General features: G+C 41.7%; 1 protein-coding gene across 1 annotated transcript; it reads left to right on the top strand.

Annotated features, from left to right (window-relative positions):
• Window positions 1-407: 407 nt before the first annotated feature.
• On the top strand, window positions 408-13,266 carry LOC105382396 (DNA ligase 1). Its single transcript, XM_048628200.1, has 15 exons — window positions 408-798; window positions 3,976-4,047; window positions 4,160-4,252; window positions 4,392-4,728; window positions 4,885-5,139; window positions 5,505-5,708; window positions 5,872-5,956; window positions 6,120-6,264; window positions 6,697-6,881; window positions 7,607-7,913; window positions 8,463-8,625; window positions 9,367-9,530; window positions 9,865-10,106; window positions 12,529-12,675; window positions 12,990-13,266. Exons 1-15 carry the CDS (start codon window positions 547-549, stop codon window positions 13,120-13,122), a joined length of 2,784 nt encoding a protein of 927 aa, XP_048484157.1. The 5' UTR covers window positions 408-546; the 3' UTR covers window positions 13,123-13,266.
• The last annotated feature ends 23 nt before the right edge of the window (window positions 13,267-13,289 follow it).

Genomic DNA, 13,289 nt, shown 5'->3' with positions numbered 1-13,289 from the left:
CACTCCCAAAACACTGACGTGACTAAGAGGTCAACTCCGACCTACGACTTAAAGTGTTCTGTTTCTTTCAACAAGGACCACCTCTCTCCCCTCTGCACATGGCGCAAGCAAACACCAACCCTGTTACAATATTGCTGTTTCCTGAGCTGCTGTTGGACTTTGCTATAGTAGTTACTGCTCCATCCACCAGCGACCAGCCCATATCAGTTAGGTTCAGCTAGTCAAGGTAAATAATGAAAGTGTCTTCCTCTTTTCCTTCGTCTCCTCCTCAACCAACAGTAACAGTCGTTTCTAAAAAAAACATAATATTTATCTGGCCTAAACCGGAACTTTTTTAGTTCTAGGCTTAAGTATGTATGTTCTAGGGACCATAGAATTAAAAAGTTGAAACGTTATGTTTTGTGCGCGGCAAATTTTGACAGTTGAATTTAGGCTTTTGGTTATCCGGAACTTGGATTTGAGAATTTGGTGGTTTTAAAAACATTGTTATTGTATTTGCGTACCTAAATGCAGGTTAATTGATTTACTAGATTCAGTAAAACATATATGAACATTTTATTGAGAAGTTTGAAACGATGCACAGTTGTGACTTTCGGAAATAGGTTTGTTTACAATGTGCAACCTACTGAAAATCTTCTGAAATTGATTGTAAATACTCCGGCTTCAGCTTGGATTATACCCCACAATACTGTAACCACAATGGCACAAAGGAGCATCACATCGTTTTTTACAAAAACGCCTAAGAAAAGCATTGATAAGGACAGCAGCCTGGACAGTGAAGCCAGTCCATCTGCCAAGGTAATTTTCAGTACATCCATCTTAATAACTCTATCTATTGTGTTACTAATGTAGGGATAAATAAAAAGTAGTATTTTAATGATGTATCACGTCGTTTTATTTATACCAAACTTAATCGTCTTTACGTCTTTACGTCTTTTCACACTCTGCTTTCACTCTATGCTCCTCTGTTATTCGTCGTCATGGATACTTCACCTTGCGTTCTGTTCCACTCCCACACTCGGCCATCCTGACATTAAGGCTGCCCTCAGCCTTATTCATTACAATAACTGTAAAGTACAAGGTTACACACAATATAAAACATAGCATTATCAAACGTTAAAGATAATCTTCTTATTAAAACAAAAAAAACTAAAAACTTAGCAACTCAAGTTAACAACAATTTAGATTAGTTAGATTTCAACTTAGGGTCTAGACAGAAAAACATAAACAACTATTCTATGCAAACAACATCTTGAAATACCTATTCAAAATACCTATAATACCTGTTTTGTTTAAACACACCTTTTGTAAAGAATATGAGCCTTAAGCCTTCAAGACTTAACCTTACAATCATTACAAAACCTATCTAGATTGACTTTATTTACTGCTCACACATAACTTATTTATTACCATCACTGACTTCTTCATTCATCATCACTATCATACCGACACCAATAAATTATTATGCAATAACAAAACAAAATAAGAACTTACTTACTCTTTATGGTCTGGCCACGGTTTCATGTGGTCTGCAGAGCTAGAAGTACGACCTGGACCTTCGCTGCTGGGATCTAATTTCTCTACATCATACCTGTCATTCCGCTTCACCTTCTTCACTACGTAGGGACCTAGGTACTTAGGTTTCAATTTAAGACACACACCAAATTGAGTCCTCTTAATTGCCACCCAGTCTCCCTCCTTGTACTTGTGACTCTCCTTCCTACCTCTGTCTTTCACCATTTTCCTATTTAACGATCTATAATCTACACAGACTCTGGTGTCCCCGTCTTTCTTCTTAACTAAAACTAAAGGGCTAGCATACTCTGAATAACTCACCTGAATAATGTTGTCGTCCAGCCACTCTCTTACTTGGTTTTCTACTACCTTTTGCTCTGCTAGTGAAATACGTCTCGGCCGCTGAGCCACCGGGATATCATCCTTCAGCACGATCTTCATCTGTATGGGAGCCTCCTTGACCTGTAGGGGCTGGTAGTTCTCTACCATCTCCGTCAGCTGCTCCTTGTACTGGATATAACCAATGTAATCTACAACCACAGAATCACACGTATAACACCCTACTTGTTTCATCCATTCGTCATCTTTCATACGTAAACTCACGCGTCCGTCTTCCATAATCAATACCACTCTTCTCAAAAAATCTTGACCAATTATCACATCGTAAGGCAAACAACTTCTATTCACAACATGAAACAATACGTTATTATAATGTTCTTTATCTATCTTCACACTTAAAGTGACTTTCCCTAGGGGTTTCACTTCCAATTGTCCGAGTCCCACCAAAGCACTCACATGTCCCTCGTCAAACTTAGGAGAACCTATTAGTTTGTAGTATTCGTCGGTTAACAAGTTAACTTCACTGCCCGTATCTATTAAAGCAGTCATTTTGCAGTCTGAAATTTCAATAGTCTTCATCGGCTTTCGTCTTTCCGTCTGTTTTTGTACATTTGTATTCGCACCTGTCATCTTGACGTTGACGTCCATACAGTTTGAACTGTCACTGGCTGTCACGTTCTCACGTCGTAGGTCGCTCCGACTCGCTGCTGAATTTTCGTTGTTTGACTCCGTATCCGTAGGCATGGTGAACATTGAACGCCTCGGCCCACGCTGAGGTTGCTGCAGATCAGGTCGTCCTCGTCCAAACGCGTCGTTGCTCCGCCAGTTGCCGCTTCCACCTGGCTGTTGACACTGCGTAGCAATATGTCCAAAGTCGTTGCAGCGGAAACATTTAATACCTCTCTGTCTGTACGGGCAATCTGCTGACATGTGTTGACTCTCTCCACAGTTGTAGCACAGTCGCACGGCCGTCGTCCTGTTGCCTGGCGCGAGTGCAGCTGCTGCGGGGCCTGCGGGTGTAGTTGCAGTAGGTAGACGATTGAAGACCGGTGCCCGTCTTCCGCTCGACTTCTGCCTGATGGTCTCGTACACTTTCAACTTATCTTTCAGATCCCCATAGGTCGTCACGCCGTACAGCATCACCTTATGTAACTCGTCGTCTAGTATTCCGTCCACGATGTATTTTATAGCGACGTAGTCGGGCATCTTGCCTCGCTTGCCGAGCTCTTTCATTAACAGCATGTAGTCTAGGCACGTCTCATTTGCTTTCTTCTTCCGGCTGCTCATTAACTCATGGATCGTCTTGGAATCTACGGTGTCTGGGAACTCCTTGGTGACCGCCGTCTTCAGAGCCTCCCACGTCTTGAAGGGTTTCTCTGAACGCAGCCAGAGTGCCGCCGTACCGGTCAGTGACCTGCGCCCCACGATCAGCCGCTGCAGCTCCGTCCACCCGAAGATCTCGGCGTTGTCATCGACCTCCTGCGCCCACCGTGTTGCGGAATCGGTCTGGTCGCACCCACTGAACTTAGCTACCAGCTCCTCCGTGTACGTGAGCGGTCCTGATGTTCCGACTGCCTCCCCGTCATCTCCCGTCGTCTTCCGTGGCATCTTCTTTTCTTGTCGTCGTCGTTACGTCTTAAAATGGTATATGTTCAGACCTGAAGGCGTTGTGATGCGAAGAAAAATTTTCTTGTAAAATTTGCAACTGTCAGTCTTGTTCTTTTTGTAAAAATCCGTCCTCATCCGCCGTAATCTCCGAGATTTTTTTAATTTTATTTATCCCGGACGAGCCCCCAATTTGTAGGGATAAATAAAAAGTAGTATTTTAATGATGTATCACGTCGTTTTATTTATACCAAACTTAATCGTCTTTACGTCTTTACGTCTTTTCACACTCTGCTTTCACTCTATGCTCCTCTGTTATTCGTCGTCATGGATACTTCACCTTGCGTTCTGTTCCACTCCCACACTAATATAAATTCCCTTCCCGTCTCTTATAAAAGGTTCTTCTCTTATCATCTTGTATTGTAAGAATTGCCCAATGATTATGTCAATGGAATTAGCCCAAAATTGCGAAATCGAACCTTTAACTTTATTTTAATTATATTTTCTCTCATGTAGGATACACCACCAAGCAGTAAAACATCCTCTACTGAAGATACTGCAACTACAAATAGTAAAACTCCAGTCAAGGTATGTGGTCTATGAAGCATGCTGCATCTACAGTCTACACCTCTGTAAACACACTTTAACTGACTCACTTAATATTGAGAAGTGAGACTGAATAGCGTAATATTTATTTCAGAAATCAGTGAAGCGACAGAGGTTGGAGAGCAGCGGGAGTGAGTCTTGCTCCCCACAAAAGTCATCTCCAGAACCATCACCAGTTAAAGAAACAGTAAGTGGTTTATGTTATGTTGTTTAGCTAGACATTGTAAAACTGAACTGGTTTCTAACCATGAAAATGTACTGTTTACAGTACACAATAAATAAAATATATTTTATTATAAAAATATATTTTTGCTTTTTTATTTCAGAAAAAGAAAGTTAAACGGCAGAGAATTGAAAGTTCCAGCAGTGAACAGTCACAGTCTCCCAAAAAGATACCTAAAGAAGAGAAAGTATCTCCTAAAGTAGAGAAAAAGAAGTCCCCTAAAACTTACTCTTCCCCTAAATCTAAGAAAGTTAATGTCAAAGTAGAAAAGGTTCCGCTTGTTGAGAGAAATGGCAAAGCAGATAAATCCAAGGACAATCCTACACAGAAGAAAGAGAAAGATGAAGTGAAGTCTGAGGTGGTCAAAGTAGAAATAGAGTTGGAAGTTGCCAAAGAAAATAAAATCAAAGAAGAAGTTACAGAAAGCAAAAAAGTAGAAGGTAAACCAAAACCATGATATAATAAATAGTCTAGTATTTGATGGAGTTATGAGGATTTTTTTCTTATAAGACCAATCCATCTTGTATGCCTTAAAAATCCAAATTATTTACATAAATAACTATTTTTTTGTAACAGCTTACTGCTATCTTTTACAGAAACAGAATACAATCCAGCCAAAGCCAAGTACCATCCAATCAGAGATGCATGCTGGTCAGAAGGCCAGCCCGTCCCATACCTCGCACTAGCCAAGACGCTGGAGGCCATTGAGGGCACGTCCGCCCGACTCAAGATGATAGAGATCCTGAGCAACTACTTCAGGTCGGTGATGGTGCTGACTCCGGAGGACCTGCTGCCGAGCGTCTACATGTGCCTCAACCAGCTTGCACCGGCTTACCATAGCTTGGAACTTGGTAAGTTACTTAACAAAAGTCTTGAGTCAGCTATTGTTTGAGTAAATTTCATGGCTATCAGAAACTCCTGAATCCATTTACAGCTATTATAAAGCTACTACTATGCTGGTGACGGCTATCCGGCCGTTATTGCCCATTAAACTGATAGCACCACAAAGCCAGTCTTAGGTTTTGTCTCGCATCTTGACAAAACTATTCATAAAAACTACTGGTGAGCTCTGCCGAATTAGGCTACACTGTCGTATTTGCTGCGTCTCGTGTAGTTTTGTTGAGAGTCTGAAGTGCGCTTTTTTCTTAGCTGCAAATCACAACCCTCAACCCTAAGGTATAATTATACATATAACCCTACACTCCGCCATCGCCAGGCATAGCAGAGACCTACCTCATGAAGGCGATCGGTCAGTGCACGGGGCGCACGCTCGCCCAAGTCAAGGCGGCTGCACAGAAGTCTGGAGACCTGGGGCTGGTGGCGGAGCAGGCGCGCGCCACGCAGCGCACCATGTTCCAGAGCAAGCCGCTCGAGGCACGGAAGGTGTTCCAGGCGTTGAAGGATGTTGCGCATATGACTGGTATGTAGTGTTATAGCTTTTGTAAAAGTTGCTGTATTATGTCCCTTAGTTTTCAAGCCGCCAACCTCCAGTTGTGGAGAGGCACTAGTAGAAGTTTTCAGGTCAGCTAGGCTAACTCTATTCATTTTGATTTATCAATTTGATGTTTTACATTTTTTTTCAGGACAAGCGTCAGTCAATAAGAAAATTGGAAAGATACAGTCGCTATACGTCGCCTGTAGGAATGCTGAAGCTAGATATCTAATCAGGTAAATTTACGCGCGAATGTTTGTCTGTTTGTATGGCAATGTTCTTCTTTTTTAGGTGCCTCTCCACTACAGGAGGTTTCCGGACAGCTCTGCATACTCCTCTCTGTTAACTACACTTATTTCCCTTATGAATTATCTGACGGTAACACATCCCTCTCCCCAGATCCCTGGCAGGCAAGCTGCGCATCGGTCTGGCGGAGCAGTCAGTCTTACAAGCGCTAGCTTTAGCCGCCACCATGACGCCGCCGCCGCAGCGAGACGTACTGGACGCGTCCAAGGGACTCACACCAGAGGAGTTCAAGGTAATTGTGGCCTTATACATGCGTTTACTACACCAAACTGAATCGAAACGCGCATGACGTCACTCTCTAAAATACACCGATATATAGAAAAAATAGAATGCAACTTCATACCGTAATATTGGGTTTAAACCCATAGAACCTATATATCCTAACTTCCTAACTAATATTATAAATGCGAAAGTAACTGTGTCTGTCTGTCTGTTACTCTTTCACGCCAAAACTACTGAACGGATTTGAATGAAATTTGGTATGCATACGGTCTAGACCCTGGGAAAGACATAGACTACTTTTTATCCCGGAATTCCCACGGGAAAACTTTTTAAGGCGAAGCGAAGCGCGCGGGAACATCTAGTACCTAATAAAGGAATCCAGGCACCCAACATCTGCATGCATTTATTCCTAATCCACCCTTAACAAAACTACTACCCACAGGAGAAGCTCGACGCCACGGCTCTCCTAATCAAAACCACCTACTGCGAGTGTCCGAACTACGACCAGCTGATCCCTGTGCTGCTGCAGCACGGGGCGGCCGCGCTGCCCCAGCACTGTCGGCTCACCCCCGGCGTGCCACTCAAGCCCATGCTGGCCCACCCGACTAAGGGCGTGCATGAGGTGTTGAACAGGTAGCTGAAGACATTGATTGTAAAATTTTACGACATAAACGTTTTAAAGTACCGCTACCGATCAAGCTAAAAAAACTAACGAAAATCAGTTCGGCTTGGCAGCTACGCTACCACAGACAGATACGCAGACACACAGTAACGTTTAACCCTTCTTTTTCGTATGACGTAAGACAATATACTGAGTTTTGTTTGTGTTGGCCTATATCTTTGTTGGTGATTAGTTCCGTTGACATACGTGGTGCTAATGCTGCAGAAATTTATTTATTTATTTATTTAGGTAATCCACTTAACACTATCATTACAGGATTTCTCCCAATACAATAGCGTAAGGTATACATATAAAAAGGTAAGTAATAAGTTAATAACTAATTATCATTTAACATACACAGCAAAAAAAATAATAATAATATAAACAGTCAGTATCATATAAAAATATACTAGTAACCTACATACTATAACACAATATATATAATGCTATCTTTGTGAATTCGTTCAGAGAACACGTAAATATATCTATTTCATTGTCAAATGAAAGAATCAATTTATGAATCATTTATTGGATCTAGTAGTGCTTGGCAATGGAACGGATTTATAAACTTTCAAACATAATGAGATGCAGGAGGGGCATATATCCAGCAGTGGTCATACTTGCAGTATGTATGTCAGATGATACTCATGATACTAAACTCTATACAATTCTCTAACTCTTCAACTTCACTCCACAGATTCGAAGGCCTAGAATTCACATGCGAGTGGAAGTACGACGGAGAGCGCGCGCAGATCCACGTCCCCTCCCTCCCCGCCCCCGCCACCCCCGCCACCCCGGACACCCCCCTCGCCCCCGACACCCCCCTCGCCCCGGACCTGGCCAAGGCGGCCGTGTTCAGTCGCAACCAAGAAGATAACACCACTAAATACCCGGATATACTGCGGAGGCTGCCCGGGTTGCTGAAGGACAGTGTCAGTAGTTGCGTGCTGGATTGTGAAGCGGTGGCCTATGATGTGGTGAATAAGCAGATATTGCCGTTTCAGGTGGGTTGGTTTTACTTTATACATTACATTGTTATCGGTATATATATGCAGGTAGTATAATAATATTTAAACTTATAGTTGTCGAAATATAATAGGCCCGTTTGGACAGCTACACAAATTTGCTATTTACTCTTGATTTACTTGATGAAATACATAAAAAGACACATAATCTGGTTTATTATTTAACGGCCGAAAAAAAAAGAACTTTAAAGCACCAAATTAAGTTACTTAGGGCCTTACCACAAAAACTTAGACAGTATTTAACAGGTGTTTAGTGCTGTCAGACGCCTACAAAATCTGTCAAAATTTGATTTAAACACTTGTTAAACGGTGTTTAAAGTTTTTTGTGGTAGCACAGTTTTTGTTTAGATTTTTCACGATTTAGGTTTGACACCAGCTGTCATCCTATACATTTTGGAGCTGTCCAAACGGGCCTATTATATTTCGACGACTGTAGGTGTTATCTTCCGTATCCTACACCATAGCCGAGGTCGTTATAATTATATAAAGTAGCCGATATTGAATGGTCTTTTGATTTCTCTCTTCCAGATCCTATCAACCCGCAAGCGCAAGGACGCTGTAGAGTCTGAGATCAAGGTGCAGGTGTGCGTGTTCGTGTTCGACCTGCTGTTCCTGAACGGCGCCTCGCTCGTGGCGCGCCCGCTGCGGGAGCGCCGGGACCTGCTGCGGACGCACTGCCGCGAGGTGGAGGGTGAGTGTCAGATCAACAGTCTAAGAATTAGGTGCCGTTACCTTTAATTTCTACTCACATACGTTAAGTCCGACGACCGAATGGCGTAGTGGTTAGTGACCTGACTACTGAGCCGATGGTCCCGGGTTCGATTCCCGGCTGGGGCAGATATTTGTTTAAAGACAGATATTTGTACTCGGGTCTTGGGTGTTGATATTTATATTTAGTATCTATCTATGTATTTGTGTAGATATATCAGCTGTCCGACACCCATAACACAGGTTCTGCCTAGCTTGGGGTCGGATGGCCGTGTGTGAGATGTCACCACATATTTATTTATTTTATTTATTTATTTAAGTAAGCAATTGCAAGTGTCATATAGTAAAGTAAGCAAGTGCCAAGAACTGCGTCTTGCTTACTGCAGGAGTAACACGAGATCAAGGTGCAGGCGTGCGTGTTTGTAAAGCACGGTTGATAACGGGCACTGCACACACACAGCGAAAAACGGGCATTGACCTTCATAGTGCTCACGCTCGCACAGGAACCTTGATTGCCGGCAGAGACTGTAATTGGTTTTACGTACAAAGGTCAACGTTCGATTTTCTCTGTGCTTAGCGACCGTGCTTTATTCAGTGCATGAGGTACCTGAACGGACGCGCTGTCAGTATTTAGATTCATCCCCTGTCCGTTGATGCTTCCTATTAACTGGACACTCTGTATTATATCAACCCTACACCATATACCACATCCATGCCTCCCCAGGAGAATGGCACTTCGCCACCTCGGTAGACTGCAGCACGACGGAGGAGGTGGCGGCGGCGCTGGACGCGGCGGTGCGCGGCTCCTGCGAGGGACTCATGGTCAAGACGCTCAGCGGGAAGGATGCCACCTACGAGATCGCGAGACGCAGTCGGAACTGGCTTAAGGTGGGTTGTTTGCTGTTAGTAGTATAGGGGTTAATTCTATGTCAAGGTGATAGTGTCTGTACCTGGCTCACTCAAACCTTTGTGCACGTCCAAGGTATAAACTCTCGTTGAACCATTTTCCACCATGCCGGTCAGGCTGGATTTGAACCCATATCTCTGGCCGCCTCTGGCGTGACAGGTAGTAGATAAGAGCGCTTATCCGAAACTTCTACCAAATCAAAATTTAAGTAAAGGTTAATAACGGTGGCTATTACTTACTGTAAACAATGGCAGCAGCCAGGAACGTTATTCGTTTTTTATCACTATTAACAAAATCCTTTTCCCCCACTTCCAGCTAAAGAAAGACTACCTAGACGGCGTCGGGGACACGCTGGACGTGGTGGTGCTGGGCGGCTACAGCGGGCGCGGGAAGCGCACCGGAGTCTTCGGGGGCTTCCTGCTCGCGTGCTACGACCCGCAGACCGAGGAGTACCAGAGTCTGTGCAAGATCGGCACCGGCTTCTCTGATGAGGATCTGCAGACGCTCAGTGCGACGTTGAAGGAGCATGTCATTGATGGGCCGAGGAATTATTACAGGTATGTGCGGTGTTGACGACTTTGCATAATACATGGTGTTTAATTTACAAAATGTGGTGACTCAGTGTATTTTATTACCTCTTCTGTACTGTGCCTGTGGAAATAAGTGATTATTAACGAATTTCCAAATGTTGTAAAATAAAAGTATAGCTAAACACAAAAGAGTAGAGATTAATGTTTTTGGAACTAAACAGATTTAAACCTGGCAATAAAAAAAAACTTGTGATTTGTGGTCTGTTTCTATGGTTTGAATGTCAAACTCGCCCTGTTCCTGTATAAACAAATCGAATTTTGCTTAATTTTGGAGTTTTGTGGATTGTTGAGTTTGTTCACGAAGTGAAAATGAATAAAACCATTCGCAGCGAACCTAGACAGATGATTTACAGCGTTTACCTACGATGTTTGGCGGAGAATGAGGCTGGAGAAGTATTAGTCAATATATACGATGTTTATGAAAGAGCAGCGTTTTATACTGGTGAGTAGGTACTTAATTTCTAACCATTAACATACATTGCTTATATTTCTTGTAAAAAAGTACTATTTTGATGTAATAGAATGCCTTTCAATGTGTATTTGTTATTCTTATAGAGGTTAGAAAATACTAGTGTCAAACGTTACATGACATCAGGGTCTGGATGCTAATGTTGTTAAATCATCCGGTCTAGATACTTTTTTACTAACCCCCGACTCAAAAAGGGTATCGATAAGCTTTACAGCTGTAGGTGTCTATGTGTGTCGGTCTCTCCATGTATGAGTACCTATTGTAAAAATATGTGTAAGAATATGTAATGCCGAGTTGCAGAAAGGGACTTTAAGCTAATGTGGACATTAAATCTATGTCTGTCTCTTTCAAATCAAAATCAAATCAAATATATTTATTTAACAAAAAACACAATTTACAAACAGAAATACACTGCGATCCTCACACTAGGCAAGCCTGTGACGTGAGGATCAGATTACGACATTGTAAATACGACTACTACGGTTTACAGTAATTTGTATAGGTAGGTACTAGTAAATATTAAATAACAATAATTTTGGTAAGTACTTACGTAAAATCAAAAACTTTTTTAACTGATTGGATACAAAATAAAATGAAAGCATGCATTATGTTATCAAACCAGATTAATAGTAATCTAACTTATAAAAAAACATATCAATATAAATGAAATACATAAAATATAAATAAATATATATATAATATCGCGGGACGATGGACAGTCAAGATTTGTTGGATAGTAAAGATTCAGTTTCGTCGTAGCTTAAACTCAGGAGCCATTTCGAGACTTTGGCTTTTACTTCCATTGCCGTTTTATCACGAATATTTTCTATTTTTGTGACTTTATTGTAAATTAATAACTGAGGAAATGAGCCAAAACGTCGAGCAAACTCGGTATTAATATTTGGAAGGGGAACTCGGTAAACTCTTTTCTTCGTTAGATCTGCAAACTGGTCCGATCCTGAAATGTATCTATGAGCTTTTAGTGTTGATTTAAGAATGTAAATTTTACGAACGGAGAGTATGTCTGCTTCACTATATAGTTTACGGGTACAGTACATTAAAGGTTTAAAAAGCATTGTTTTTATGACGGATCGTTGAGCTCGCTCTACCTGTATCATAGCAGTTTTAGCAGCGCCTCCCCAGCATAAAATACTGTCCGTATACTGTCAAAGCAAGGCAACAATACATTTAATGCCGACATTAACTTAAAGATCCTTTCTGCAACTCAGTGTAAGAGTTGGTATAAATTCCCCAGACATAATAATTGGCAAGTCTCTGCTTTTCTGACCAATTAAATAATTTGTTGCAGGAAAATCGGTAAACACAGTTTTAGAAGAATTGCCGGGGCACATTTGAACTTTTTCCTGAGCAAGAAAAAACTGTAATAAAATATCGATGTGTGATACTATCACTTTTCTCCTATAGTAATTACATAATGGTATAACCAACACGTGTTTCAGTGCAAAAAAACATTATGAAATACACAATGAAATAAAAGTTACAGTTGATTTGATTTAATGAAATTCATTCAAGACTGCCCCCCTCTCCCCTACTAATTTCTTCTCTTAACATAAACCTCTCCAAAAAGTAGCATTTTATAATTAGTAAAATATTTGAAACATTTCTCGTTTTGATTTTTTCTGCTAAAGTATCGTGATACTTTTGTCCGTTTTCTATACTATAATAGTGTGGCCACTTTCTTAGATTGCCACGCCCTCAATTATTCTCTACTCTTTTATGTTCAGCTATACTTTAGAATTACCCCCCTGAGTTACCCCTTTGGCTAATTGATCGACCGTTGTGATTTCATGGACTTATAGCTTTTACCTGCAGTCTTTAAGTCTTCTTACGCCCAGTTGCACAAAGAAACTTAAAGCTTAATCAAAGTAAATGCTTTTAAATTGTCTTCCATCTTCTCAGATACGACAGTAGCCACGAGCCGGACTCGTGGTTCGCGCCGGCGGCGGTGTGGGAGGTGCGCTGCGCGGACCTGTCGCTGTCGCCCGCGCACCGCGCCGCGCTGGGGCTGGTCGAGCCCGACAAGGGAGTGTCGCTGAGGTTCCCCAGGTGAGATGTGCTGTTTTATTTATGAGACAGATATCGACCAAAAGATCCAAGGAATTTAGTATGCAAAATTCTTGTATCGCCTGGTTATGTTGTGTATGATAGCGGATTCCTAATTAATTAGTGAGATTGGCCACAGCCATTGAATGAAGTTAACTTAGATTTGAGTGTGTCTGGTATGACTGTTAAGCCAAATTTAATTCAATTTGCACACAATGGAGAACTCCATTGACTCACGGAGCAATGGTAGACTAAACTACATGCATTAAATTGTATGTGCATCTTTTGTTATCAATCTAAAATTAATATTTTCACAGGTTTGTTCGTGTCCGAGATGACAAGACTCCGGAGAACGCCACATCAGCGCAGCAAGTGGCGGAGCTGTACCTGTCTCAGGACCAGGTGAAGAACCAGACCAGCAAGCCCACGGTGCAGGATGACTTCTATTAGTTACTAGATATACGCATCACATAAATGTAAGGAATTTAATGTCTGGTGGCATAGTCTACCCATACTTTGCCCAATGAAATAAGAACTGATAAGAGATATTATATTTTATTTTGTGTAAGTATAAAATAAACTGAATGTCTGAAACATGTTTTTGTTTTTTCTCTTAT

This window comes from Plutella xylostella, chromosome 20, assembly GCF_932276165.1.
Source record: "Plutella xylostella chromosome 20, ilPluXylo3.1, whole genome shotgun sequence".
Taxonomy (NCBI): Eukaryota; Metazoa; Arthropoda; class Insecta; order Lepidoptera; family Plutellidae; genus Plutella; species Plutella xylostella.
The sequence above is the reverse complement of the archived record's forward strand: the minus strand, read 5'-3'. Positions and strand labels throughout refer to the sequence as shown.